General features: G+C 39.0%; 2 protein-coding genes across 2 annotated transcripts in view; one reads left to right on the forward strand and one right to left on the reverse strand.

Annotated features, from left to right (window-relative positions):
* Positions 1 to 26,175, reverse strand: LOC145497756 (splicing factor Cactin-like). The gene is made up of 24 exons (XM_081477607.1): positions 25,859 to 26,175; positions 24,395 to 24,464; positions 23,207 to 23,260; positions 22,960 to 23,025; positions 22,413 to 22,493; positions 15,596 to 15,628; positions 15,252 to 15,290; positions 14,044 to 14,106; positions 13,904 to 13,958; positions 13,679 to 13,767; positions 13,413 to 13,502; positions 9,722 to 9,785; positions 8,856 to 8,999; positions 8,321 to 8,430; positions 7,742 to 7,955; positions 7,431 to 7,495; positions 6,645 to 6,683; positions 5,674 to 5,718; positions 4,831 to 4,932; positions 2,855 to 2,917; positions 1,804 to 1,887; positions 1,431 to 1,481; positions 914 to 979; positions 1 to 438 (listed from the first exon to the last, which is right to left on the reverse strand). The coding sequence occupies exons 1-24, from the start codon at positions 26,056 to 26,058 to the stop codon at positions 313 to 315; spliced, it is 2,013 nt and encodes a 670-aa protein (XP_081333733.1). The 5' UTR covers positions 26,059 to 26,175; the 3' UTR covers positions 1 to 312.
* Positions 9,982 to 27,582, forward strand: part of LOC145497798 (small ribosomal subunit protein mS29-like) — a 109,460-nt gene continuing 91,859 nt past the window's right edge. Inside the window, exon 1 of the mRNA XM_081477680.1 lies at positions 9,982 to 10,982. Within this exon, the coding sequence (XP_081333806.1) occupies positions 10,908 to 10,982 (75 nt within the window). The 5' untranslated portion in view covers positions 9,982 to 10,907. The remainder of the gene's footprint in view (positions 10,983 to 27,582) is intronic.

Here is a 27,582-nt window from a genome sequence, read left to right on the forward strand (position 1 = left end):
TTCAATATGAAAAGATAGTATATTTCAACAGTACTTAAATATTTGAGATAAAAGTCAAATTGTTTAGTATCTATATACACACTACAAAGAAGCCCTCTTTGAGCAAAGTGGATTAGAATTTCTGCATTATTTACAATAATATTACAAACGATAGGGAATTAAGCAACACATCTCAGAGTTGATATTATTGTAGATTTAATCTGTGATGTGTACTGCTCTATCATCAACTCTTTCTTAATAGAATTGTCTTGTTTTTCCTCTGTCATCTCACTATTTAGTAGGAAAAGACAATACCAACAAATTGGTTCCGACCTATCTTCGATATCTATACCTCTTAAAATGAAACCACAATTGGAAAATATTGTTTTGAAATTGGCAGCGAAAGCCATGACGATGAGAATACTCCCATTCACGGTTGACAATCTTGAAGGCAATATCCTGCAATTGATCAAATGGAAGTTAAAGGTGATGACAATGGAAAGATGAAAAGCAATGTAGCAAAATAATTTTCTTAATAGCAGCCCTATAACTTTTTTAAAAGTACAAGACATCTGACTTTAACCACACAAATCAACAAGTGAATAGTTTGCATAGCAGTGGTTTCATTCCAAGTACAAGAGTTGAGAAGAAGCAAAAAAATTGGAAGTGAGGTTTGGTCTTTCTTGGGAGAGTAGCTTTTCCCTCCTCTCATGTGTGTGAAGTAAACAATAGCTTTGCCATTGCAGTCTACAGGTGAATGCAAGAGAACCAATTATGTCTGTATTCAAAAAGCTGGGGGCAAGGGTGGTAGATTGGTGTGAGTAAAGGATAAAGTGACCCTTTCCAGTTAGTTACAATTTTCATTACAGCTCCAATGTAATAATTTTTTGGACATAATTTCTACAGTTACGTAGTTTTACATAATATAATATACCTCATAAGGGGGTCCTGCATGAAATCTGAGGATAGCAAAGTCTTTTGAATCTCCAGGACTTTGTTCCTGGAAGAGAACAGCGAATAATGACATTTTCAACAAATGAAGCATTCCAACAGAATATTACTCTTAGTCCTGAATACTTGAATATGAAACTGAATTTAATATACTCATGTCACATTCAACCATGGCCATGGAGGGGGTTTAGAGCAACCTTAAATTCTAGACTGGCAGCTCTGAAACCCTCCAAAGCTCATGTTTGAGTTATATGCACTTAAGTTAAATTAAGGGACAATGTTTTGAAACAGTTATAAAAATACTGTTGCTATCATGGTAACATGTTATGTCAAGGAAATGACCATAACTTGTTTGCCAATTATTGTGTTGTTTATTCCTCTATTGCACATTGCCTAATAAAGAATGGTACTACAGATCCATCAAACTACCAGCGTTAGAAAGTGCTGGAGACCATTACCAGGCATTTTGCCACAGTTACGTGTGAGAAATAGCAACATACCAAAAAATATTCCGGTGCTTCAGTTTTATCAATAAGATCAGGATAAAATATCTGCAAAACAAAGTTAATTATTTCACATGAAAACACAGGAGATAAGATAATCCAATTCTGCTAACCACCGTGTTTCTCACTCTCACAACCACTGATTATAATCATGCTATCAATTCCCCATGACATTCATTACAGAAATGGGAACTGCCTCAAAACAGTCTTATAATGACATGTCTCTTGGAAGCAAAACTATGAGAGGATTGTGATACTGAGTAAAAAACAACAACAACAACAACATGCAAACAAATAAGACTTATTTATGTTGTAATGTCCTAACAAATGGGCATAATTTATCAGAATGAGGGATAAAAAAGCAACTTACATTAAACTTGTATCCTTGTACTATTTTAGGTGGTGGATTGTCACTATCATAATGTGTCTGATTGTATTTATTCCACTCATATCCCTACAAAAACACAGAGAAAAAAAGTAAATCTCCAGCAGCCTAAGGCCTATTTGGATCCTGTATGTATAGCATGCCAAGTTCACTATCAAAAAAGTACCCTTGGCACAGGCCAAAGGCTGTATTCATGAAAACTTTCAAAGTTGAATATTTAAGGTATTCATTGCTAAGAATCATTTTGCCTTGAAAGCACAAAGATCAGGGACCAATAAGGATGCATATGGGCCTTTAAAATGCTTGAAGAGAACACCAGAAATTCTTGGTTTTCACCAGTCATGTGATCAAAACTAAAAATCGTAACCATTCAATAAATAAATTCAAGAATCTAGGATATGATAGATGATTGCTATATAAACAACCTCGCCAAGAATCAGGTTTCTGCTGTTGTTCATTCGCCCGTTATTCGCAGAAGCGTGTCATCCAAATTTATAGAGCTTTGTATGGAGACACCATGTTTGTGCCCTTCGGAGGGGCACAAACATGGCGACCGTAAAATAACAAAAACATCCGTCCTTGAGTTTTGCTATTGAAACGAACATTTTTACTCTAGTGCTCCGACACATTGAAATAAATGCTTCTTCTAGTGCAAGCACCGTTTATTTAACAAAAACTAAAGCGATAACTCGTCTTTTGACCTACGCGACAGTCTTTTCTGGCCACCATTTTCATGTCACGCAACGCAAAAGCTTGGAGTGCTCTGTTACAAAAAGAAGAACTCTGTCGAGCTAAAACATTGCCAAACGTCACGTTCCTACAGGGCCTTTTATCTGATGAAACTAAAACCTCAGAAGGAAGGATAATTTCTAATTTTGGAATATGACTACGTCACATGAAAACCAAGAATAGAAGATCAAGTGTTGCTTTTAGACTACAACATAAAATGCTCAAAAGTCATAATTTAAAATGGTTCTGTATTTATTTAACATAATGCAAAAAAGTCAAAAAAAAAAAAAAATACAAATAAACTTACTGTGTGCACTCTGTTAAAGAACCTTGGTTTTCTAGGTCTGTACTTGTCTGACCAGAGGTAAGTCTGTTGAAAAATAAGTGTGTACATTTTACAGTAATCCCTTTACACATGTAATGAGACATTCTTTGACCAGAACTTCAACAGAGAACAGCCAACTAAAGAGCAGTTTTCAGTTGACTACTGGAAAACCAAACCCAAAGTTATCACTATGACCAATCACAAATATGAACACAGGCAAATTACCCAGAGAACCAACCAAAACTGGATCCAAGTACCTATAGCCACCACAAAGTGTGGGAAAAAGTGCATGAGTGAGCTGCGATTGGCTTTTGTTTTATTTCTGATTGGATAAGAAAGTGGCGAGAGATTTTTAAACCAACCATAAAGCAAAGTAATGCAAAATCGAAGCAAATGCAAATTATTTTTGACACTCAACTGAAAAGTGCTCTACATTTGATGGATGTCACAGTAAGCTGTATCATAATGTAACTCTGTCCCAGTGTGTGGCAGTTGTACCTATCAATGGACTTATGTCCAGGATTGAACACTAATGAGATGCATGCTCTATGAGCAGCAACACAAAGTGCCATTTTCATATTACTTCATACTTGACATTAGCATAATTTCCAGAGGTGAATATCTTTCTTCTCAGTCAGAGATTTACCAGTGACAATTCTATTTCACAGATTATTTTGAACTCTATGATAACGGTAAAAAGTTACAGTATCATCCACATTCATGCTCACAAAAAGGATAAAAGATCAATATTTTGAAAGATACCAGGAAGGGCCTGCATTATTGGATTAGTAACATAGTTTTGTAGAATCTCTTAACTGCTATTACTATTAACATTAATATCTAGATTTAGTACAATTGAATATAAGAATTTGACATTCTGATTGGTTGAAAAGCTCATCATATGATGCTATATTCACCCCGCTAGAGCTTGGTTACTAAGCTCACCGTCTTTGCCATTTTGGCAAGTAAACATGGCAGTCAGTTGCTGAATCAAGTTTTCATTTATTTGAAAGACATCACTCCAAGTCCAGGATATTTGAAAGGATAGAGAATTTTCAAAATGATTGCTGTCGCCCTTGGACCAAAAATCTTTTCAAGAACTTGTATTCAAGGCTTTTAAGAATTGTAAACGCAGTGGTTGCGTTGATCACCAGCAAGTCAGATTGATTGACAGAAATTTATTTTTCTTCAAACTAAAGGCTTGAGCTACTCATTTTTAGGCGATGATTACAACTGTGAATGAAGTCAACAACGATAAAACAAAGGTACCGGATGAATTTGTTTTTCGTAGTATTTCGCTCATTTGTTTTGCTGCCGAACTCGATGATCAATGTACATGTAAGCTTATTATTAAATCTAAGGCTACATCAACATGTATGCACACGAACAATTGCATCTGTGTTTTTATGTTTTAGTCCGTTACTTTGCAGTCCTTGATAGTCACCTCTGAAAATTATACTAAAACAATTTTTTACTTCAGGCTCAGTGAACATTGGTGAATATTCATCGAGATGAAGTTGAGGTGAATATTCACCAATGTTCACTTCGCCTTTGGCAAATAATTGTTAATTATTATGTGTGTCTTGGTGACTTTTTTACAAATGAGGACACTTTGTGATGCTTATCATAAAGAGCATGCATCTCATTAGCGTGCATTCCTGGACATATCTGTATTAATGCAAGCTTGAGAGTACAAATTGCCTCTAACATTTCAATGAAACAAGATAGTGTAGTACTAACAATAAAGCAAACAGTTCTAGGAGGGGGCAGGATGGCAGGGGGAATAGACTAGAATCCCATTCAGCAAGATAGAGTAGATTGGAGCAAACCTCGGGGCAGTGCTAAAAAATGCTATGGAAAGCAGAGTTAAAAGTGAGCTGTATGGATCATAGGAGTTTGCAGACAGACATGACTTTCTGGGACTAAAAGGTCGGGCAGAACAGTTAGAGATCTCTTACCTTTTGTGTGACAGGAACAGGCACATTAAATGATTCCTCATCAGGCCCCATGCCTTTATTAGCTTCTGTTGCAACCATCCCAGCTGACACCAGACACTTGTCCTTTACATAGAGAGGGAAAATACTCAATCTCAGCTTCTAATAATTATATGTAGGTAATATTATTGAAGAAAACAATCCTGTCTGATATCATATTATATAGGCTTGACTTCCAGCACTCTTTCAAGCTAGGCATTGAAATAATGTGAAGGAAATTCTGTTCTGTTGGCTTCTGTGATTTTCTGGTTTGAACCCTCCTCCCATCCTACCGGTTTGGTATCATACTTTCCTTTAAACCTATGGCTTTCAAATCCCCCTCCCTCTTCGAATTTCCTTCCCCTTCAACTGGGTGAGTAGGGATATTTGCTTGAACTGGTCATTACCAGCCATTCATGATAAAAATTGTCACCCCTTTCTCCAGAATTTCTTTTACTTGGAATGCTGCATTTTAGCAAAATTTTCAGAGATCTTTCCTACCACTAACCAGGCCAGCCTATTTTCTCGTACATGTATACACAACAACAACTTAGTAGGCAATGTTTGGTAGGAATGAGGAGAGACATGTAAATAAAGTTATTATTACCATTATTATTATTATTATTATTATTATTATTATTATTATTATTATTATTATTATTATTATTATTATTATTATTACAGAAGGTCACTCCACTCACTAGCCTCAATATGCCTGGTCTTAGTGAGAAAAAATAGATGTTTTACAATCAGCATGAAGAATTGTACTGACAGTCATGTATTTGGATCTTGGAATTGGGAAGAACACTTGGGCCAAAATAAACTTACCACAGCTGCTGTTCCCCCACTTAACACTTCCTGCCTCAATATTTCCTACAAAACAATTTTAAAAGACATCAAAGTGCCCATAATGTCAAAATTTTTTTTTCGCTCATCTAATTCAACATTTCACCTAATGAACTTCTGCGAAAAATTTTTCGATTTGGATAACATGCAATTTTTTTATTAGTTTTTAAAGACGTTCAAATTTGCCGCCATTTTGGTGCACCATTCGCACCAGTCTCCCTCGGTTTGAAGTGAGTCGTGACGTAGGTTCAGGAACACGTGATTTGGGTCACGACTTATCTGACTTGAAAGCAAGTGGAAATTTTACTTTGGAGTTGTCTACATTTAGTTGAAAATGCTGGAAAGGTGTGTTGCCACTCTTTGTAACAGCATTAATGATCCAGAAAACGACATCAGTCTTCATCGTAGGTTCCTGAACCTACGTCACAGGCATCAGTCACGTGGCCAGTTTGAGCTCATTATTCTTGTGATCAGTGGTAGGGGTCGACCGCAAGAAAATAGAATTTTGAACTTTGTAAAGATTCATAAAAAAATTGCGTTTCATCCAAATCGAAAAATTTTTTCGCAGAAGCTCATTAGGTGAAATGTAAAATTAGATGAGCAAAAAAAAGTTTTGACATTATGGGCACTTTAACTGCCATTAGCAATTCTACTGTTTTTCAGAAAGTACCTGAAATGGCTGACATTATTCAAAAGTCAATTTATTTTTCATTAACCACCCTTCAAGTGAGAAGCAGTAAATGAATTACTGAAAGATTACAGCAGCTCTCTATGTCAACTTTTGTAGTCAGAAAGATGATAATAATTTGAAATAATGTTCTTCAGTGCATAACTCTCTCATTGCTGCTCTCTAGAAAAACTATGCTGGTTGCACACTAAAAATACCTTTCAAAAAACTGGACTGAATAAATAAATAAATAAATAAATAAATATTACATCAGAAGAATACTCACAAGTTGTTCCCAATCCTCAGTTGGATCAACAACCATTCCCTACAAAGAATGACAAAAATGAGCTCAAGCTCTTCTCGAAAAAAGTACAATTCTGACTAACAGTTTTCAGCAATGTCAAAACCATGCTTATATCTACTGTACATCTACATTTGTAATCTACAAAGGGATAAACCCATCACCACAGATATAAAGGAAATAAATGTAACTAAATCACTTCTGGGATAAAAAAAGAGATGAGACTGACCCTAAACGTCTCAACAGCTGGTTGGTCTATCACTTTAGCAGGAATTGAGTTCCACTCTGGTATACTGAGTTTTTGCATGAAAGTTGAATTTGTAAATATTGCTTGCCGGAGCTAAATGTGTGAATTTCATGGGATGGTACTGCCTAGCTGTTCTCTGCTTGGGTTTAACATATTCAGAAATCTAGACGGCTGTCTTCCTATTGACAGCTTTATACATCATGCTGAGTCTGGCTTCCTTCTGACACAGTCCCAGGGAGGGCCACTGTAGCCCATTCAAGAGACTGGTCACAGACTTGGGTGGGAGATCAGAACAACCAGTGGCTTGTTGTTGCACACCTTCAATGTCATTGATTTGCTTTTCTGTATGTGGATCCCACAAACAGCTTGCATATTCAAGACAACCATGCAAGTTCCTTATAGCAAATCCAAGAGATCACTTGGTTAGCCTTGCTGGTAATGCAAGTAACATGAGTTACAAGCGTTATATTGCAAAATATTTGTGACTTTATTTACAGGACAGAAAAAAAAAGTTATTCAATAACCTCTTCAACATCATTAAGCTTCAACATTCTGGGACTGTACTTTCCAGCTTCATATGATGCATAACCTATAAGAGACGAAGCAGAGTCATTCATTAAAGTAAGTTTATACTAACAGGATCTTGAGGCAGGGTGTCATTTTATTGTCATGAGTGATCAAAGAATAGTTTCTCATTTTTATGGTGACAAGAATTAGGTTACTCATAAACTAAGTACATGTGGGGTATATTGAGATTGATGTACAGCCAAATTCTCTTGATAATAGAAGAAATGCATTAAATTAGTTAGTTGGATTTAACACTATTCTATGTCACCTTCTTCTGTAAGATCCTGTTCTGTGTAAACACTAGCTTCTGTCTCCTCATTCTCGTCAGGCTTGATTTCATTCTGTTCTTCAGTTTCACTATCTTTAGCAGGACTTTCATTTGAGACAGATGGCGCTTCTCTAGTTTTTGATTTGTCTTCCTTAGTCTCACGCTCTGATTCAGGTTCTGATTCATCTGAAGACTGTTTAGCCATCTCTGATTTCTGGAGGGTGCATAAAATGTACTATATTATTAATTTTGTAAATTAGTTTTACAATCTCATTATGGAGGCATGTGTTTTTTAAGACAATTGAGTTAAGATCAAATGTTTTGTGCTTTGACAATCTTAACAAGTAGTCTTTCTGTTAAATAGCAAACATTACTTTATTGAAAACAAATAAATGTATCATGGACCCTAAATATTTCGTTAAACAGTTTTTTGACATTGTGACTAGAGTAGCAGAGAGCCATAAACAGACTAGCAGATAGAAAAGGTAAGTAGTGGGAGATTTTGAGAGAAAAAACATTTAATTTTGCTCCCTACGTGTATTAATTTTATTCCCTAGCCCGTAAAAATATTAGCCTTACCTGCTTCTTCAGATCATCTAGTTTTTTCCTCAGCATTGTTTGGTGGAATTCTCTTAACCTGGCTTTAGCCATGTATGCTTTTAACTGATGTAATAATGTTTCCCAGTAACCTGAAAGAGATGACATTTTTTCTTAATTAATTTTGTTTTGAAATCTTGTACTCAAAAATATGTTGGACAGCCTCTTTCTTCTCAGTCAGAGATTTACCAGTGACAAATCTATTTCACAGATTATTTTGAATTCCATGATAATGATAAAAAGTTACAGTATCATCCGTACTCACGCTCACAAAAAGGATAAAAGATCAATATTTGAAAGGTACTAGGAAGGGCCTGCATTATTGGATTAGTAACACTGTTTTGCAGAATCTCTTAACTTCTATTACTATTGATATTAATATCTAGATATATTTAAAGTTTCTACTATGTTCTACACTCCTCCTATTGTTATTGTTGTTATTACTCAAATCCAAAGTGTGGTACATTTTTCATCAAAAAACACATATAGAATTGACTATATGTAAAATGATGTTTACCTATGTCCACTGCATCTCCACTTGCAATCTTCTGGTTGATCTGTTTATGCAGTTGTATAAGTTGACTGTAAGTTTTGGAATTAAAAATGCCTTCTACATCTTGATTCACAGATGCATTTATACTCTCCCGTCGATCCATTTGGTCTGCAATGAGAATGAGAAGGGCACTAAAATGAACAGCTAAATGTGCAACACCATGAACATAGACTGGGATTATTATATAGGCCTGTAAACATAATTATTTGCCAGACGTGGAGATCTGTCCATTCAATAGGTAAGGGGGACTTTTTAGTTTTACTGGGCATTACTTGAGACTAGCATTTTTCTTTGTGAGCCCTAGACATTTTGACTTCTTCAATTACAAAACATCAAAGTGTTTTAAATGCAAGCTTGAGACATTCAGATTCTAAGATGTTCAGACATCATTTATAAACAAAACAAAACAAACAAACAAATCAGTACTTCAGACTCTCTTAGCCTTGCAAAAAATCAACACTGCGAGACCCGTGAAATGCCACAAAAGTTTTGTGAGACCCATGGTTTTTGAAGGACCATTCAGCGCCCTTTGTACTTCAACCATGAAATTCACAACACTCGTTAAAAGCAGCTAATACCTAAACACATAGCAATGATTGCTACCCATTAAGTCTTAAAAACTAATTGCTAACTACATTTAAACTAATCATTAACCACTACAAAGCCACTGCTAATTACTTGAGCCTACATAGATCCCATAACTTGCACATGAAAAATATGTCAGCAATGTGTGTGTCATTATAATGTGTAATACCCTATAACTGATTGAAGTACAAAATATGTTACTGCTAATCTCTTTGCATCAAATAGAGCATGTGAATTCAGCTTACCACTGTATCTGGGGTCTTCTTTTTTCAATTTTCGAAGCTCATCTCTACAAACAGTTGTCATATCCTGCAAAGCATTACCAACACTGTCAGTAGTCTGCATTTAAGCTTGTGACCAAAGAAAGTCTGTCACTTCTATGCAAAGTACTGCACATTCTTAGTCAGAGAAAGCTCCAACAAGGTGAATGGCAAGAGCAGAGGAGCAAATGTATCAACAAGATTGTCAAGGTAACAGTAAGTACTGTACACTTGCCAATACATTACATAATTGAAGGGGTGAGTGCAAAACCATGCTAAGTGACGATTTGGGTGAAAAAAAAAATTTTCGCGAAAGGGCTTGAATTTTTGCATGTGGTCTTCAATGTAATAGAAAAACGCGGCCCTGTATTTTTGTCGCTGGTTTTTGCTTCGTTTTCGAGTTATAATGTATGCAAAAATACTTGGCTTTTCCTAGCCATGTCTTTAGGAGTTTATTTGTTGAACAGCAAACAGGCAGACTGTTTATAGTGTATGAAGTCAAAATCAAATCTCGCAGCATATATAGAGCGGAAATCTGGGAACAGATTGTTTACATCGGCTATTGTGACGTGAGCACAACACGTGAATCGATCGAGCGGCAAACGAAATACCATCGAACTAAAAAGAGATGTGCCGCATTAGAGCTCTGTCAACTAATATCTTAAGCATTGTGTTAAAGTACCTTGTGTGCCTGCCTGGTGGTTGAGAGGCATCATAAAGCCTCGATAAACCCGTAAGTCATCAGCACGTTTTAAAGAATCAAAATGTGTTCTGAAACTTCGAAGGTAGCTGATATACCGTAATCGTGTTATCGGCGTTCGAAGTCAGATCGAGCCAGGCAGCAAAGTCCAAGAGCAGTTCTTGCCCAAGAAAAATACCCTCTCGTGAGTTGTGGCCTATTTGCCAAGCGTTGCTAGTGTCAAAGTTTGGAAAGCGAGAACTGGTTTTTGACTTATAAAATTTGTCTTGTATCGACCGCCATGTTTTCCCGCGCACGAGGTGTAAAGAGCCTTCCCGGCATGCATTGCGATCACGTTCTGCTCACGTTTCTCGAACTGGTAACTAGATTGTTTCGGCTTTTTTCATTTAAAGATAATAATGGCCAACAAGTAGCGATCGATTGTAACATAGATCTGTGATCCAGGTTGCTTTGATTTTATTTCATATCTGCATGATTTGTAGTGTTTTGAACTTCTGGGATCAGCGGACATGCAGATGTATGGAGACCCGTACATTGCGCAGAAGGGTTAATTTGTTAAACTGTTAGGCGGTGCGTGACATAAAGCTACGATCGCGTTTGTCGAAAAATATGTATTTATCTCGTGATTTTTAGCCATTTAAGACGTTGCTGTATTTGGAAAAGTGCTTATTTGATGTTTATTTGTTCAGTGCAGATAGTCATTGTCCCAGATAACCAAAGTAAGTTCCAGATGTTAACACTATTTTCCGGCCGCCATATTTTACCTATTTAAACCTGAAATCAACATTTTTGAGCTTATACGTTGCATGAAATTAACATTTTGCTGTTTTCTAAGTGAAATCAACATCCTTGCCGTCACGCGTTACGTGAAATCAACATTTTTACCTATTTAGACCTGAAATCGACATTTTTGGGCTTATACGCTGCGTTAAATCAACATTTTTCTGTTTTCTAAGTGAAATCAACATCCTTGCCGTCAAGCACTAACGTGAAATCAGCATTTTGACCTATTTAGACCTGAAATCAACATTTTTGAGCTTATACGCTGCGTGAAATCAACATTTTGCTGTTTTCTAAGCGAAATCAACATCCTTGCCGTCAAGCGCTAACGTGAAATCAGCATTTTGACCTATTTAGACCTGAAATCAACATTTTTGAGCTTATACGCTGCGTGAAATCAACATTTTGCTGTTTTCTAAGTGAAATCAACATCCTTGCCGTCACGCGTTAACGTGAAATCAGCATTTTGACCTATTTAGACCTGAAATCAACATTTTTGAGCTTATACGCTGCGTGAAATCAACATTTTGCTGTTTTCTAAGCGAAATCAACATCCTTGCCGTCAAGCGCTAACGTGAAATCAGCATTTTGACCTATTTAGACCTGAAATCAACATTTTTGAGCTTATACGCTGCGTGAAATCAACATTTTGCTGTTTTCTAAGTGAAATCAACATCCTTGCCGTCACGCGTTAACGTGAAATCAGCATTTTGACCTATTTAGACCTGAAATCAACATTTTTGAGCTTATACGCTGCGTGAAATCAACATTTTGCTGTTTTCTAAGCGAAATCAACATCCTTGCCGTCAAGCGCTAACGTGAAATCAGCATTTTGACCTATTTAGACCTGAAATCAACATTTTTGAGCTTATACGCTGCGTGAAATCAACATTTTGCTGTTTTCTAAGTGAAATCAACAACCTTCCCGTCACGGGTTAACATGAAATCAACATTTAAACCTTTTTTGACCTGAAATTGACATTTTTGAGCTTTTACGTTGCGTGAAATTGACATTTTGCTGCTCTCTAAGAGAAATCAACATCCTTGCTGTCGCGCGTTAACTTGAGTCAACGTTTTAACCACTTTTGACCTGAAATCAATAAATTTGAGCTTATATAAGTTGCGTGAAATTGACATTTTGCTGGTTTCTAAGTAAAATCAAAGTCCTTGCGGTCGCGGCGGGCCGATCCTTTGTTATAATAAACCGAGGCGAGACTTCGACTTATAACAAAGGCTTGGCTTGGCTATTATAACAAAGGGTCGGCTCTGTTTATCATAACAAAGGCCCGGCTTCGTTTATTTGAAGACCTCGGCGGGAAAAGGGCGCTAGGTATTTTAATCAAAAGTGAACTTTGTCGAAAACGCTCCAAATTTCCCATACAGTTTTGTTTAGGTATGTTTAACAATGTCCCGTAGTTTTTCCGCTAAGCTTCGCTTCGTTTTCGAGATATTGCGTATGCAGAAAAACCACTCGGTTTTCCTAGCGGCGTCTTTATAAACGAAGCAAAAACCAGCGACAAAAATACAGGACCACGTTTTTCTATTACATTGAAGACCGCATGCAAAAATTCAAGCCCTTTCGCGAAAATTTTTTTTTTCACCCAAATCGTCACTTAGCATGGTTTTGCACTCACCCCTTCAATTATAAAAGAGGAGATTGAGAAATCTCTTGCTCATAATATTTGTTTAGAATGGAAACAGCATACGTTCATGAAACAAACACAATAGAAATTATTTCTATTTACAAGAGTTAGGCATAAAAAAGTTAAAAGTAAACAACCCAACAAAAACAACAAAACAGTGCTAAATGGATAAATGTATTTTAGAAACAACACAACAGTTTTTCAAAACATGTCATGTTTCCTTTTGTTCTTATAGTCAATTTGGATTTTGTGTAGACTATAATATTCAACTCTGTACTCTGTAATTTAAACTGAAGATGACAGAAGATTCTGTTGAAACATGTTTTTAAAAAACATTGTGTTGTTTCTTAAAATTTTAACATGTCTGCTACTATTCAGACCTTTTGGCAATAAAATTTAATGTACTTTTAAGCAAAAGTTCTACCACATACAAACTCTTGAACTTAATATTTCTGTAGGAGTACTGTACAAACAACTGAGTAATCTATGACCTAGAGTCATAACAGCAAGTGTTTACCAGTTAATCATACAAGTGTATCTTTAGTTAAAGTACCTTCCAAAATTCAGCATTTTTCCCCTCTTCTAACTCCATGTAGACCTTGATGTCTACTAGTAGGTCTTCCAAGTCCTCTATCGTAAGTCCCTGTTTCAGAGGAAAAAAGAAATTACACTCACCCTCAAAACGGGGCTCAAAACATTGCATTCACAGCTGGGCAGTTTTCAAGTCAACAGCTCACTATAAAAGCATTGTCATAAGCTAAGAATTAATTTAAAAAACTCTAATAATACACTGACACATTGGAAACCAACAGTACTTACTACTAATATCGTATATGGCTCATGCATTTGAATTTCCAAGTCATTATCATCTGAGCTGACGTACTGAGCAAGCAGATCAATGGGTTTTGCTAGAATAAGGACAAAAAAAAAAGACAAAAAAAAGAGTCCTGCTGAACAAAAGTTCCTTCAAATGCTTTTGCTGTGAATACCCATAGCAATCACACTATAACATAATAACAATAAAAATATGTTAAATGTAGATACCTCTGCCATCCTGAATTCGAATCTTTGATCGTAGCTTTGCCTGCTCCAAGTGAAACTGCAATGCAAAGAAAACAAAAAAAAATTAAGGCATCTGTCGAACGTTCCACTGAACAAAGTGGAAAAGTTTAAGGAACATGTACCTTATCCTCTTGATCTTCCCATTCTTTAAAAGAATTCGCTTCTTTCTCTCTTTGAAGAGTTTCCTAAAATGTGAAATCAAAACAAATAATTATCTCAGAGGTCAGAAGTTTACTTACAAGAGATGAGAACCATGAATTCAATGAACTTGGTTTAGTCTGTTTGAATGCTACAAATAAAATGCCAAGAACATTATCAGTGTCATTTTTGTCAACGTTTAATAGCGGAACTCCAGCGGCCCTTAAGCAGAGCCCCATACTCATATAGGAAAGAAAAGGAAACCTATGAATGGATTTTCTCATGGTCATCATGGCTAGCAGTATTGCTTATGGGCACATACGATGACGGAGTTGCCCAACATGGCAGTCATACTCCAGCGAATAGGTTGACAGAGACATGCAACCTTGTTTTATAAGCGTCATTCTTGGATATTGGACATCGACATTATGGTCAATTGACACCTGTCAAAATAAGGTATCTGCTAACCAGTGCCACTTGACCATATCATGGGCTCATGTTTAAGGCTCATAGAGGTCACATGCTTTTTTGAAGTTGACCGCTGACCAAGTGTTGACTTTTGATTGGATCGTGGGCTCATGTCAAGCCAACTTGCAAACAGCGCCAGGTTGTTCAGAAGGCAGTTAACACTAACCCAGGATTTAAAGTTAACCGAATAACAAATTTTTTTTGTATACAAATGTTTTTCACTGCTTTTGTTTTGTGTATTTTGAGATTATTCAAACTCAAAACAGAAGGCGAAACAATGTACAGAAAACGTCACCGCAAAGTTACATACTCAAATCAAAATTGTTACTTATCCTGGGTTAGCTTAATTGCGCTTTAAATAACCCACACCGCCCAGGAGCTCCACTTTAGGCTTGGCTAAATCTATATATTACTGGTCTTCGTGACATAAAGCACACCAACAGGTTTACTACTTCTCAGGATGGGCAGTTAACACATTACAGGTATATTTTTTCTGTCAGTGACAAAGGCATATGGAGTTGAACTTAGGACCTTCTGGTATCTAATCCTAATGCTTTACCACTGACGTACAGGAACTATGTTGGAGATAAGGCCATTAAATGCACCTTAAATGTTTCATGGCCTTCGCTCTCAAACAAGTCACATATTACCGAGTGTAAAACACCTGGACTTCTAACCAGAATAATGAGATTACATAATTTGTATATATTAATATTTATCATACCCTTTCCTCTTCTCTCATTTGCTTTTCATGTTCTCTTTCCTGAAAAGTTAAATAAAAAACTATAAACTTATAGACAGGATTAACATTCAATATGGAATCTCCACAACAAAGACAGGAGAATTAATGCTGTCTCAACAAAAAGGAATCTTTCTTACTCGCTAGTGGTCAGCTCACTTTCATTTTGATGTTTGCTTTCATTAATATCATAACCATCATTTGGCAGTAGTGAACAAAGCAAGGATTATTCACTCATCTGCTTCCCTAAGACAAAAAGCTTTCATGCCAAAGGTTTGAACTCCCTAAGCACTTGACTGACAGGATGAGGAAATATCTATTATACTCACAATCCTTCGCTTTTTCACTTTTTCTAATTCTCGCTGCAAAACAGAATGGACTTATGATAAGCATCATCACACAGCAAACATCTTGTTTACAAACTCTGTCTTTCTAACTTCAGCAAGGACACTGACATGTGTAGTCAAACCTTTCATCCTTAGCAGGATTGTTTTGTGACACGTTATTTTAAACTGTACTGTTATATCTCCTGTAACCCTTTCAGTTACCAGTTCAAACTGTTAATTCTTCTTAAAGGAGCTCAGTCACGGTTTGCACATATTGAAAAGTTTAGCCTCAATTTTTCAAATTCGTCGTTTGTAATTTGTGTTAATCTTCTGCATCCTTAGCCACCCTTGTTCCTTTATGGTTTATCATTATCTCTTTGGTGCTTTTCTATCTTATTAAACTGTTATTTTCAGGTTTCCTACCATTTAAAGGTAATTTTGTACGTAGCCAAAATAACTCAAAATACTGTGACTAAGCCCCTTTAAGTTAAATATAGTTAAATGGAATTTAACATAGTTAACAACTAGGAGCTAGTCTGGTCAGTAGCGTTTTTGTAGGTGGTTGTTAGCATCTTGGCTGTCTGTTAGCATTTGTTTAGCATTTGGTGCATTCTGTAGCATTTGATATAGTTCAATGAAATTTTTCATAGTTTATGACCGGGAGCTAGTCTGGTCAGTAGTGTTTTTTGTAGGCGTTTTTTATTGTCTTGGCCATCTGTTAACGTTTGTTAAGGGTTTGGTGCGTTCTGTAGCGTTTGCAACTGCCATACGGCTGTGGGAACCCTGGGGCTGACATTGTCCAGCGGTATTCTTTGTTAGCTCGTGTGTTGTCGTCCCATGTGCTTGCAGTGTGTTTGTTGCTCTGTTAGCGTGGCATTGTGGGTTGAATGATAGTAGTTTAGCAGTTCTCGGCATTCTTCCTATCGCTTTGTTGGCTATCTTGGTCGCTGTCCCAGTTAAAATAGAAGTTCTTCTATCGTCGACCATGACGTTTCTGTTCCTTCCCGTCTCCACCGCAGTGTTATAGTTCATCTTCCCTTCTCTCCTACCTGGTCTGATAGTGTGCTCGCTGCTCAGTTAACGTGGCATTTCGGCTGGCCTAGTGTAGCAGTTCCCAGTTGGGAAGAATTTCATCATTCGTCGACCGTGGTTAATTCCTTGCCTGCTGTCGTGTTTCATCTTTAACTGTCGTGGTTCATCTTAAACTCGCTTGTTGCTCTCTGGTACCTGGACCGATAGTCTGCTCACCACTCCGATAGTCCCAGTTAAAATAGAAGTTCTTCTATCGTCGACCATGATGTTTCTGTTCCTTCCCGTCTCCACCGCAGTGTTATAGTTCATCTTCCCTTCTCTCCTACCTGGTCCGATAGTGTGCTGGCCGCTCAGTTAACGTGGCGTTTTGGCTGGCCTAGTGTAGCAGTTCCCAGTTGGGAAGAATTTCATCATTCGTCGACTGTGGTTAATTCCTCGCCCGCTGTCGTGTTTCATCTTTAACTGTCGTGGTTCATCTTAAACCTGCTCGTCACTCTCTCGTACCTGGACTGATAGTCTTCTTGCCACTCAGATAACATGGCGTTTTCGCCAGCTTAGTGTAGTGGTGCCCACTTGGGGATAAAAAAGAATTTCGTCACTCATCCACCGTGGTTTCTCGCCTGCTGTCGTGTTTTTGGTTCATCCTTAACTCACTCGTCACTGGTTTTGTTTGATTGTAAATCATGCCTCATTCAACCAACAATAGCTTGTCTGCTGGACTTCGTTTGGAGGACTAACCTCTGTGTCTCTCATGCTGACAGTGGTTTCAATGGCTCCCTCTGGCTCTGTGGTGCCTTTGGCCATCGATTCGATTTGGAGGCTGTTGTTCACGTGCTTGGAAGCACCTTTCCTACCATCATCTCTTCAATTCAAGGGAATGCCTCCTCCCCATTAAATTCCTCCATCCCTGGCTCTTCTGTTGGCAACGCTCCATCTAGCTCCTCCGGATTGACTGCTGTTTCTTGTGATAGCAACGTTTCGTCTGTGGCTGCTGGGGCATCATCAGGTACATTTACTTTGCCTGCTTTTGTTCCTACTTTTTCTCCTGTGTTGGCCATCACTGACTTGAGCTCGGCCCGTTTCATGGCCCCCATCACCTCTCTGTTCGTTAGTACCAGTGTAGCCAGTAGTCTGCCAAGCTTCAGTAATTCTGCATCAGTGCCCAAGTCTGACAAGGCTTTTATTGTCGGTACGAGTCATGCACCAATCACGGCTAAATTGGCTGAGAAGATCATAGAGGACCTGTTTGTGGAGTTGGCTGATCTGCTTACGGTAAATCTGTGCGCTGTGGAATAGGAACCACAGACCTTCTTGGACGATAAACTCCTCGTGTCCAACACCAAACGCAGGCAAGTTGAAATTAAGGATATTCTTACCTGGACCGAGGCCTTCACAATTTTCCAGCTGGTCCTGAGTGCCTCTTATCCCTTGCATTGGTTGGACCTGACCCATTATTCAAACAGCCCTTAAATGTCCAGGTCTGGCTTGGCTTGAATATGATCTAGCCTTCAGAAGGGATGCGGCTGCCTCGGGCCTTAATGATTGCTCCAAAATGAATTTGGATCTGTATAATTTTCATTTGCGTTTGCCAACATCGTCCTAACTGCAACCAAAGCCATCCTCTCTTTCTGGGTTTTCTCAGTCTTCCTCAGGCAGCCCGGACTTCTGCCCACGTACACCATTCTGCCATTCATGAAATGAAGGGCAATGCCAGTGGCCATTTGGGAAGTGCAGGTTCCGTCACAAATGCAGCAACTGCAAGGGAGAGCATACCAAGGCTAACTGCCCCTTTCCCTGCTCAGCTGGACTTCGTTCCTGCTCCCCCTCCCCTGGGGGGAGAAGGGAACAGTACTGATGGGCGAGGTACACCCAGTGTTGTGTCTGTGCATAGGTTAAATAATTTCATTGCGTTACCTAGCCAGTAGAATGGACTGCCTCAGCTGGCCAAATTGTTTTGCCCTGTTCCAGTTTCAGTTCCAGTTTCAGTTCCAGTTTCAGGTCCAGCTTTAGGTCCAGTTTCAGTTCCAGTTAAGCCCAGCGTTACGGTTGTCTCTTTTGCCCCGTTATCTCTGGTTTCTAAGGTCTCACCATTACAGTTGGATCAGTTTCAAGTGGAATTGCACCATCATCCTGATGAATCAGCTGTAGCTTATGTGATTTCTGGCATACAGGATGGATTTCGGATAGGATTCGACCCCTCCTTGGTGTCACTCAAATCTGCATCTTCGAACATGCATAGCTCTTCTGAACACCCATCAATGATTGACTCCTACTTGAACAATGAAGTCTCTTCTGGCAGGGTGGCAGGTCCTTTTCCAGTGCCGTCACTTCCGTCTTTGCACATAAGTCGTTTCGGGGTAATACCCAAAAATAATCAGCCTGGGAAGTGGCGTCTCGTTTTGGACCTCTCATCACCAGAGGGGCAAAGCATAAATGACGGCATTCCTAAGCCCACGTTTACAGTTCAGTATGTTTCAGTTGATGCTTTCATTGATGGCATAATGACTCTGGGTCAAGGAACATTAATGGCCAAGTTTGATGTGGCCATTGCATATCGGAATGTAGCAATCCACCCGGATGATCGCCCCCTTCTTGGCATGAAGTGGCGTGGGCAATATTTTGTGGATTTGGTGCTCCCATTTGGGCCGTGTTCAGCACCATTCATTTTTACCCCCATTGCATACCTGGTTGAATGGATTCTGGTTCAAAATTATGATGTCACATTCCTCCGTCATTACTTGGACAATTTCCTCACCTTGGGCCCACCAGCTTCCCCTGTCTACCACAACAACCTTCAAACCTGTGTTCAACTGTTTAAAAAACCTGGCCTACCCCTTCCTCCAGATAAGCTGGAGGGACCTGCGACTCATCTTACAATCCTTGGGATTGAACTTGACTCCGAAAAACTTCAGGCTCCCCTCCCAGCTGACAAGAGAGATAGGATTGTTACACTGTTAGATGAGTGGTCTGCAAAACATTTCTGTAAACGTCGCAGGCTGGAATCCCTGGTCGAGCACCTCCATCATGCCTGCAAGGTCGCCACACAGGGTAGGATATTCCTTCGCCAGATGACCAACTTGCTTTATGCCTTTTGCTGTGATGATCACCCCATTAGGCTTAACCAGGAATTTCAGCGGGATTTAACCTGGTGGCAGGAGCTGTTCTAAACTTGGGATGGCCTCAGTTTTTTTCTGTATGTCCACGTGGGCCCCTCTCCTGGACATCCAGGTTTCATCAGATGCAGCTGGCTCTTTGGGCTATGGAGCTATTTTTAAATCCCACTGGTTTTCCGGTGCCTGGTTAGTTGCACAAAGTTCAGTATCTATAGCATATAAGGAAGTCTTCCCAATTGTGGTAGCAGTCTATCTGTGGGGCCCTTAGTGGGTGTCTCAGTGGGTCGAGTTCTTATGTGACAATGAGTCCGTGGTGGCTGTACTTAAGTCTGGCACCTCGCAGGACAAAAGCCTAATGGTGTTGCTGCATTATTTGACTGTTCTGGCCATCCGTCATTCATTTTCATTTAAAGCTTCATCAGTTCAAGGTAAAGCTAATCCAATTGCTGATGCACTCTCTCGATTCCAATTTCAGCGGTTCAGACGCCTGGAGCCACATGCCGACCAGACCCCATCCCAGATTCCTGCCTCCCTTCTGGTAGCGCTTCAGATGCCTTGATTCAGAAGTGTCAATTCCTACTTACCCAAGGTTTTGCACCTTCCACCCAATGAGTGTACTGATCTGCCCAACGTTGATTTATAGACTTTTGCCGCCAGGACAGTCATGTAAACCAGGATGGCTCCATCCCCCCAGCCAATGAGGAGACTCTCATGTCCTTTGCGTCTTTATTGGCAGACAACCTAAACCATTCCTCCATCAAGGTCTATCTTTCAGCAGAATGCTCCCTTCACATTGACCAGATCCTTTAGTGAACTGTCTTTGTTTGCAGCATTTACTAAGGGGCATTAAGTGGGCTTAGAGCCCAGCATTGCCCAGGCACCTACCTATCACAGTAGATCATCTGAAGGTCATTCAGCGATCTTTGGACCTGTCTACTAGAGACCATGTGATGTTGTGGGCTGCACGCAGACTCCTTGGTGAACCCCTCCTGTTTTAAAGTCTGTATCAGGTGCTCCAAGACCGACCCCTTCCGCATGGGTTGTGATGTCTACTTAGGGTGTGGCTTGGGCGTTGTGTGCCACATAACAGCTTTGGGAAGTTACTTGTCTGTGCACGGGTCTGCTCCAGGGCTACTGTTTATGTTTAGCAATGGTCGTCCTCTTACTCGGCAGCAGTTATCATCCTCTGTGCAGTCAATCCTAAATGAGGCAGGGTACTCTGGCTCATACTCTGGTCATAGCTTCCGTATTGGGGCAGTGACAACTGCAGCGGTGCAGGGAGTTCCAGATCACCTTATCAAGACCTTAGGGTGTTAATATAGCGACGCGTACCACATCTATATCCGAACTCCGGTTAGTTCCATTGGTCATGTTTCCTACCAGTTGGTGGCTTAACAGGTAGTGGAGTACTCTGGGTACCAGTTGGGGGTGGGTGCCTCAGGCTGGGGTTGTTGAGGGCTGTGGCCTTGGTGCCCCAAGCCCCCTTGCTTCGGGTTCTTCCAACCCAGACATCCCTTCGGCATGGCACGGGGGGAGGCGGGGGGGGGGGAATCGTGGCTTGGTTGCGGGTTGGGCAGGCCAGTCGGGTGTTCTAGTGCCTTGGGGACGTGACTGCAGTTGCAGTCCCCGGCCTTCATAGGCACCTTCCCTCCACTAGCGACTTGGGCGTTAATGACAGTCATCAGATTGACAGTTCTTTGCATGCCAGTTCTGAGATGTTGACAACTAACTTAGTTGATGATTTTCTTTATTCCAATCAACTGTCTAATAATATACTGGTACTGAAATGGGAAATTAGAGTTTGATCCATCCTGAGATTTAAAGGGCTAATAGCAATCTCTCCTCAACAACCAGGATTTCAAACTGTGCACCAATTCATTCACTTCATTGTTTGTACTCATGATGGAGACTCCTTTCTGTAAGACCAGTTAATTCTGTTCCAGCTAGGGTGGCTATTGTAGAGAGTTTCCAATGTATTCTACCTCTTTTAATTCACTTAAACCATGACTGCTTGCATGTAAATGTTACACTAAATGCTATACAGTTATGCCTGCCCACAAATACCACATTATTTTCTGTGTTGTTATTTTCCCCTTGTGTGCAGTTCTGTCCATGTTAACGATACAATATATATACACTATTAGCTGATCACTGACGAATAAAAATGCACGTAACATAAGAGAGTTTAAAAGAATGACCTTCACGCCAAGCAGCAAGAATTGCCTCTGATTTTGTTTTGTTTTTCACTAATCCTTAAATTATCAATTTAACTACAGGCGGCCGAATTTTTCTTTTTCTTTTTACTTTTATGTGAACATTCAGCGAAACATGACATATTCAGCCACCAGACTATAGCATAACAACCCAGTTTGAAATATGTGAAATGTGACTCTTGCCTTGCAGCATATGGAGGTGTCGTGTTACAACAGTTTGAATTTATAAAGGTTTGTGTTGGAGAAAAATGGTTATCAACTTGTGCGGCCTGTGATTCAACAAAAAATTAAAAAAAGTCTCCAATTCATGGAAAATGTAAATATTCTCACTTTAGCTTACAAATTAATGGTTAAATAAGGGTCAACAATTTAAGTTTAATTTTTGCTGTTTTGATCCTGTTGGCCATTAATGTCATTCTTTAAACCTCTCTATTTAATAAACACTTTTTACTTGACCCTTACTTTTGCTTCTTGCTGTCTAGCTTTTTCTCTTCTCCTCATTTCTTCTTCCTTTAAGTGCTGCTCTCCATCTTTTTCTCTCTTCTATGATAATTTGATAAGAAAGGAGTCTCAATTTCTAGGAGAATGACTAGTTGCTTTGCAAACACTTACAATGTGCATGTGTACCAACTGAAGGGAACACAAACTTGAGGAGCCAACTAAAAGACAAATTAAAGTTTTTGACTGAGCAAAAAGTTCAATCACATTAGAGTCATTTTCTTAACGAAACTTGAAGAAAAAAAAAACACTTCTGTTACCAGGCATCCTAGCAAGATGAGCAGATTGTTTGGGCACATTTGTTGTCTTGAAAGTTAATGGGTTTCCATAGTAATTGATTCGGTATTGCTTTTCACAGTATTTATTACTTTTCATTCTAATGGAGGAGACATGAAAGGGTATTCCAAGGACCTAGATACACGTTTTGGCTTTCAAATACCTTCCTGTAGACACTACGCTGCTTGCAAAATAGCCTTTCAAAAGATTAAAATAATTCTCATGGCAGTCTTACCTTCTGCCAGACAAAAGTTTCAAGCAAATGAGCATCGCCAAATGGATTGTCAGTGTTGGTATACTCCTGAGATACAAGAAAAATTAAAATAACACAGCTCAGAAAAACAAAATGATAAAAATTATCAGCTAAATTAACCTGACAACAACATGGCATGAAGGAAATCATACATGTACTATATAACTGTCATGCATTATAATAGTGGAAACATTATATGATTGTTATAAGTTATAATCTCTTTAGTTACCAGGTACTCATCGTCCCATCCCATTTCTTTCCTTTTCTTTCTCTCCTTTGCTTCCTACAAGAACAAAACAGTTTATTAAGTTTAAACCAATACAACTTCTGGCAAATATATGAAGTAATGGTCTACCCATATGCCATGAACATATACATGTAGGACAGGATATAAAGCCATTATTAATTGATCCCAATACAGTTTGTATTATTAATGACAACCAATAGCCAATCACAACAAACTGAAACAACACAAAATAGAAACTAAAGACAAAACACTGTGGCCAGCATCAATCCAGGGGTTTTGTTAACATTTTCAGCAGAAGGACACCTGGTTTTCACAGGCAGGCAAAACGTTTTGAGCTAAACTTCTTTATAAGAAAAACTTTACTTTAAATGGTCAAATCAGGTGGAATAAATCATGCTCACAGTTGGTCAATTTGCCTGGTGCCTGACCCTTAATGAAACTCCTGTAACCACAGGAGAAAATGAAAATCAGATGACTAATTGCAATATTGTGTATTGTAAGTAAGTAATAATGTATTTTGGAAAATAAAGCTTGTAATAATAAAGTGTATCATAGTTTGTCTCACGATGTAGTCACATCTCATGTAGTCACATCGCGATCTACATCTCAAGTGACTACATCGTGAGACAAATGATAATACACTTTATTATTGCATCTACCATGATGAATAACAACAACCTTTTCCTTGATAAAGCTTGTAATATTGTTTTAACTGATGTTGCAACTGACTGGCAGAGTGCACGGTGCAACTATTTATTACAAATCACCAGAGTGCACAATTCAGGATCTTTAGAATCTCAGTTGACTCAATCATCATCATCATCATCTAGTCCTCTCAATCCCATGAGGGGCATAGGGCATCCACTGTTGCCTTCCACCTCTGTTGCTCTTGAGCCGCTCTTTTGGCCTCACACCAACTCGAGATGACCTCTGTCTGAGATCTTTCTAGGTGCTTCTGTGTCATGTGATTCTCAGTCTGCCGCGCTTCTGTGTGCCTCGTGGATTCCAGTCCATGGTGCTGCACGCTATTTTTCTCTCAACATGCCTTAGTGTATGACCAATCAATTTCCAGTGTGTTGCTGACTTAATCACTCTCAACTAACATTAACCTTTAGCCTTATGGATACTGTATTTCCCAAACTCAAGATTATACAGTTGTTAAATTAATACCTTCTTAGCAAGTCTCCTTGCCCGTTTTTCCTCAGGTGTCTCTAATGCTTTCAATAGTTCTTTTTCCTTCCTAAAAAAGCAATTATGAAGTAGCACTTCAATTTGTAATTTAAACAATCAAAACCTTGCACAGAGAGAAATTTCCCTCAAACAAGGAAACAGTGAGAAAGATAATGCAGGATGACATTTTGTACAAAGTGCTTCAACTGTATAATCATGTCCCTGACTGTGGGCCATTCCATTTTATATCCACGCGCTCCCCGCTGCCCCCCAAAACCCTAGAGCTGACATTTTCCGAGGGACTCACCCATATACAAGATTTTCTGAGAGGTTATTATTGAAAATGTTTATTTCTGAAGCTTGGGTAATAACAAGATTAAATTTCTGAGGAGGAGTGGAAACAGTTGCATCATCAACAGGGATAGAGGAATATATAGTCGAACCCCCGGTTGCAACCACCTCTCCTCAGCAACCAGAATTCCAAATTACCAAACGTTTCCAAGTCAAATCGCTATATTTGGAACCTCTTGTAAGCAACCACCTCTCCTAAGCGACCACGACCACTTTTGGAGCTAAAGGTTGAAGTTTTCTTCTCTTTTTTAACCTCCCTTAAGCAACCACTTAACAGATAATAGAGTGGAAAATGTGCGGATCCAGAAAATATCCATACTCCCCCCACAGAAGGGATTGGAATTTCCTGGGGGTGGGGGATCTATGAGACCAAAAAATCTAAAGAAATGTATGAAGCTTAACTGGAATTTCCAGAGGGGTGGGGAGGTGTTAGAAAAAATCCCTTCCATGAGGGGGGTATGGATATTTTCTGGAAATACACAGTAGAATAATAAGGTGCTGTGCATAACATTATTGCATTTCTGGGATGTAAGAGATGGAAATTTCTCAATAGGAAGTACCATGTTTTTTCTCAAAATTGCCTTTTCATATGAAAAGAGAAAACTGAAAACTGAATGTGTGCTTCATTGGATTGCAGGGAGGGAAGGTACAGGCCTTACATTGTGAGTTCAGCGAGAAATATTGTGAGTACATGCTATTTTTGTGTGCAAATTTGATTTGTTTCTAAGGAGTGTTTTGTCGTCAAAAACTGGCCAAAGTTTCCTACCTTGTCTCTTATTATAACACAGTAGGATAAATAAATCAAAATTCGCTCAACTCTCGTTTAAACTCTCCATGAGGAGAAAAAATGGCACTGTTGAATGTTCAAGAGTATTTATTCGGTAAGTTACCTATACATTGATCAATTTTACTGTCATCTTCTAATCTCCATACAAACTCTTATATTTCAGCTACACTTCTCCATACAAACTCTAACTTATATTACGCTTGGGCGACCTGTGGTTTCAGTTGACAACACGCACTTTCACTTCTCATCCCGAATACAGTAATTAACATGCTACCAAACAAATAATTGCTAAACGTGGAGTAAACTTGAATGACCAAGACACTTACTTTCTTTTTCTTTTGTCCTCGTCACTATCGGGAATCTTTTTCTTTTCCATCGTTGGTTTTGATCGTGACACGGGAGAAGTTGAACGTCTATCTCGATGTTTACGTCGCGGAGAACGCGAACGCGAGCGACTCCTGCGTTTTCGACTCGGGGAACGAGAGCCACTTCTATGTCTGTGCTTTTTTCTGTCACTTCCAGACATGTCTTTGTCACAACCAAAGGAAATAAGTCAATAAAGAGGTTTCATCCCGCAGATCCTGCCAACGTTGACCGAGGTATTAGTTTCCAATCTCCCGTTGCTCTTATGAGCCCCCTGCAGCTCAGCAACTTCCCTAACTAAAAGCATGCCCATATGAACTTTGTGGGTGGGGAACGTGGGGAACTAGTTAGGCTCGGATTACCAGCCGCTGTTCGGGAAAGGAGGCTCCTCCCCTTGAACTCACTCTATCTTCTCGGGGAGGAACGTAGACCGGACTCGAGAAAGCGGCCGAAATCGAGCCTAGGAAGCAGCTTGCGTGGTTAGTCAGAGTGGCTACTCCGGGAAACTTGGTTTGACTTCTGGAAGACTCGAAAGTGAAAGTGAAAGCGAAGGACTCCACTAAATTAAGCGACATTTTCTGTTGTTCGTCATCGTTTCAACGCTTTTCTAACAAAACAACGTGCTTCAAGGTGAGCTCTTGAACTTAATAGCCTCCCGTTTGAGTCACATCTAGCGAGCACACGCGCGAAGCGAAGACATAGGGGCATTAGCATCAGGAAGTAATCTGTAAGTTTTTGTCAGATACTTTATTATTTATCTATTTATTTTAATTTAATATTTTCTATAATTTTGTGAGGCACATTTCAAAACCTATTTTTGCGGTAACTGTCTAATTTCTTTCGCGCTGATTGGCTCAGTTTTATCATCAATAAGAGTACAGACGGATATAATTTTAATTTATGCAAGCTTTCAAGTTCAACTTTTAGCTGTCACACTGTCAACTTTTTAACCAATGAGATGTTATGGACTATTTTATGTAGCCAGTCAAAAAGCGAGAAAAGCTATTGACAATGTTCGTGTCATTTTGAATAAAGTTCACTTACCTTTGTTTACGGCAAGTTTACAGTGTCTTTTCCCGTCATTTATTCCCAGCATTTGACCATTTTGCATTGGGTCTTGTTATTGTAAAAAAACAAATTGACATCAATTTTTATGCATCTGTCCTCTTGTTGATGATAAATTTCGTCATAACATTGTCAAAGTTTACTGCAGAACCACTCGCCTGCAGCTTGTGGTTCCACAGCCACTTTCTTTGACAATGTTATGGCGCAAATTATTTATCATCAATAAGAGGACAGATGCATGAAAAAACTGACATCAATATGGCAAGTTGAAAGCATAATATTGTTATTATTAAATTGTTTCTTTTTGTTATTTATTACTTCCTTGACATCATTTCACATTCAGCTCTAATATATAGATTTAGCCAAGCCCAAAAGCGGAGCTCTTGGGCCAGGTTGTTCAAAGCCCGATTAAGCTAACCCAGGATAAGCGATAATTTTGATTTGAGTTTGTAACTTTACGGTGTCGGTTTTCTGTTTCTGTTGTTTGGCCTTCTGTTTTGAGTTTGAATAATCTCAAGGTCCTCAAAATACCCAAAACAAAAGAAGAGAAAAATATTTGTATACAAGAAAAATTATACTTCAGTTAACTTTTATAATCCTGGGTTAGCGTTAACCAGCTTCC

This window comes from Orbicella franksi, chromosome 1 (genome assembly GCF_964199315.1).
Source record: "Orbicella franksi chromosome 1, jaOrbFran1.1, whole genome shotgun sequence".
In the NCBI taxonomy this organism is placed as follows: Eukaryota; Metazoa; Cnidaria; class Anthozoa; order Scleractinia; family Merulinidae; genus Orbicella; species Orbicella franksi.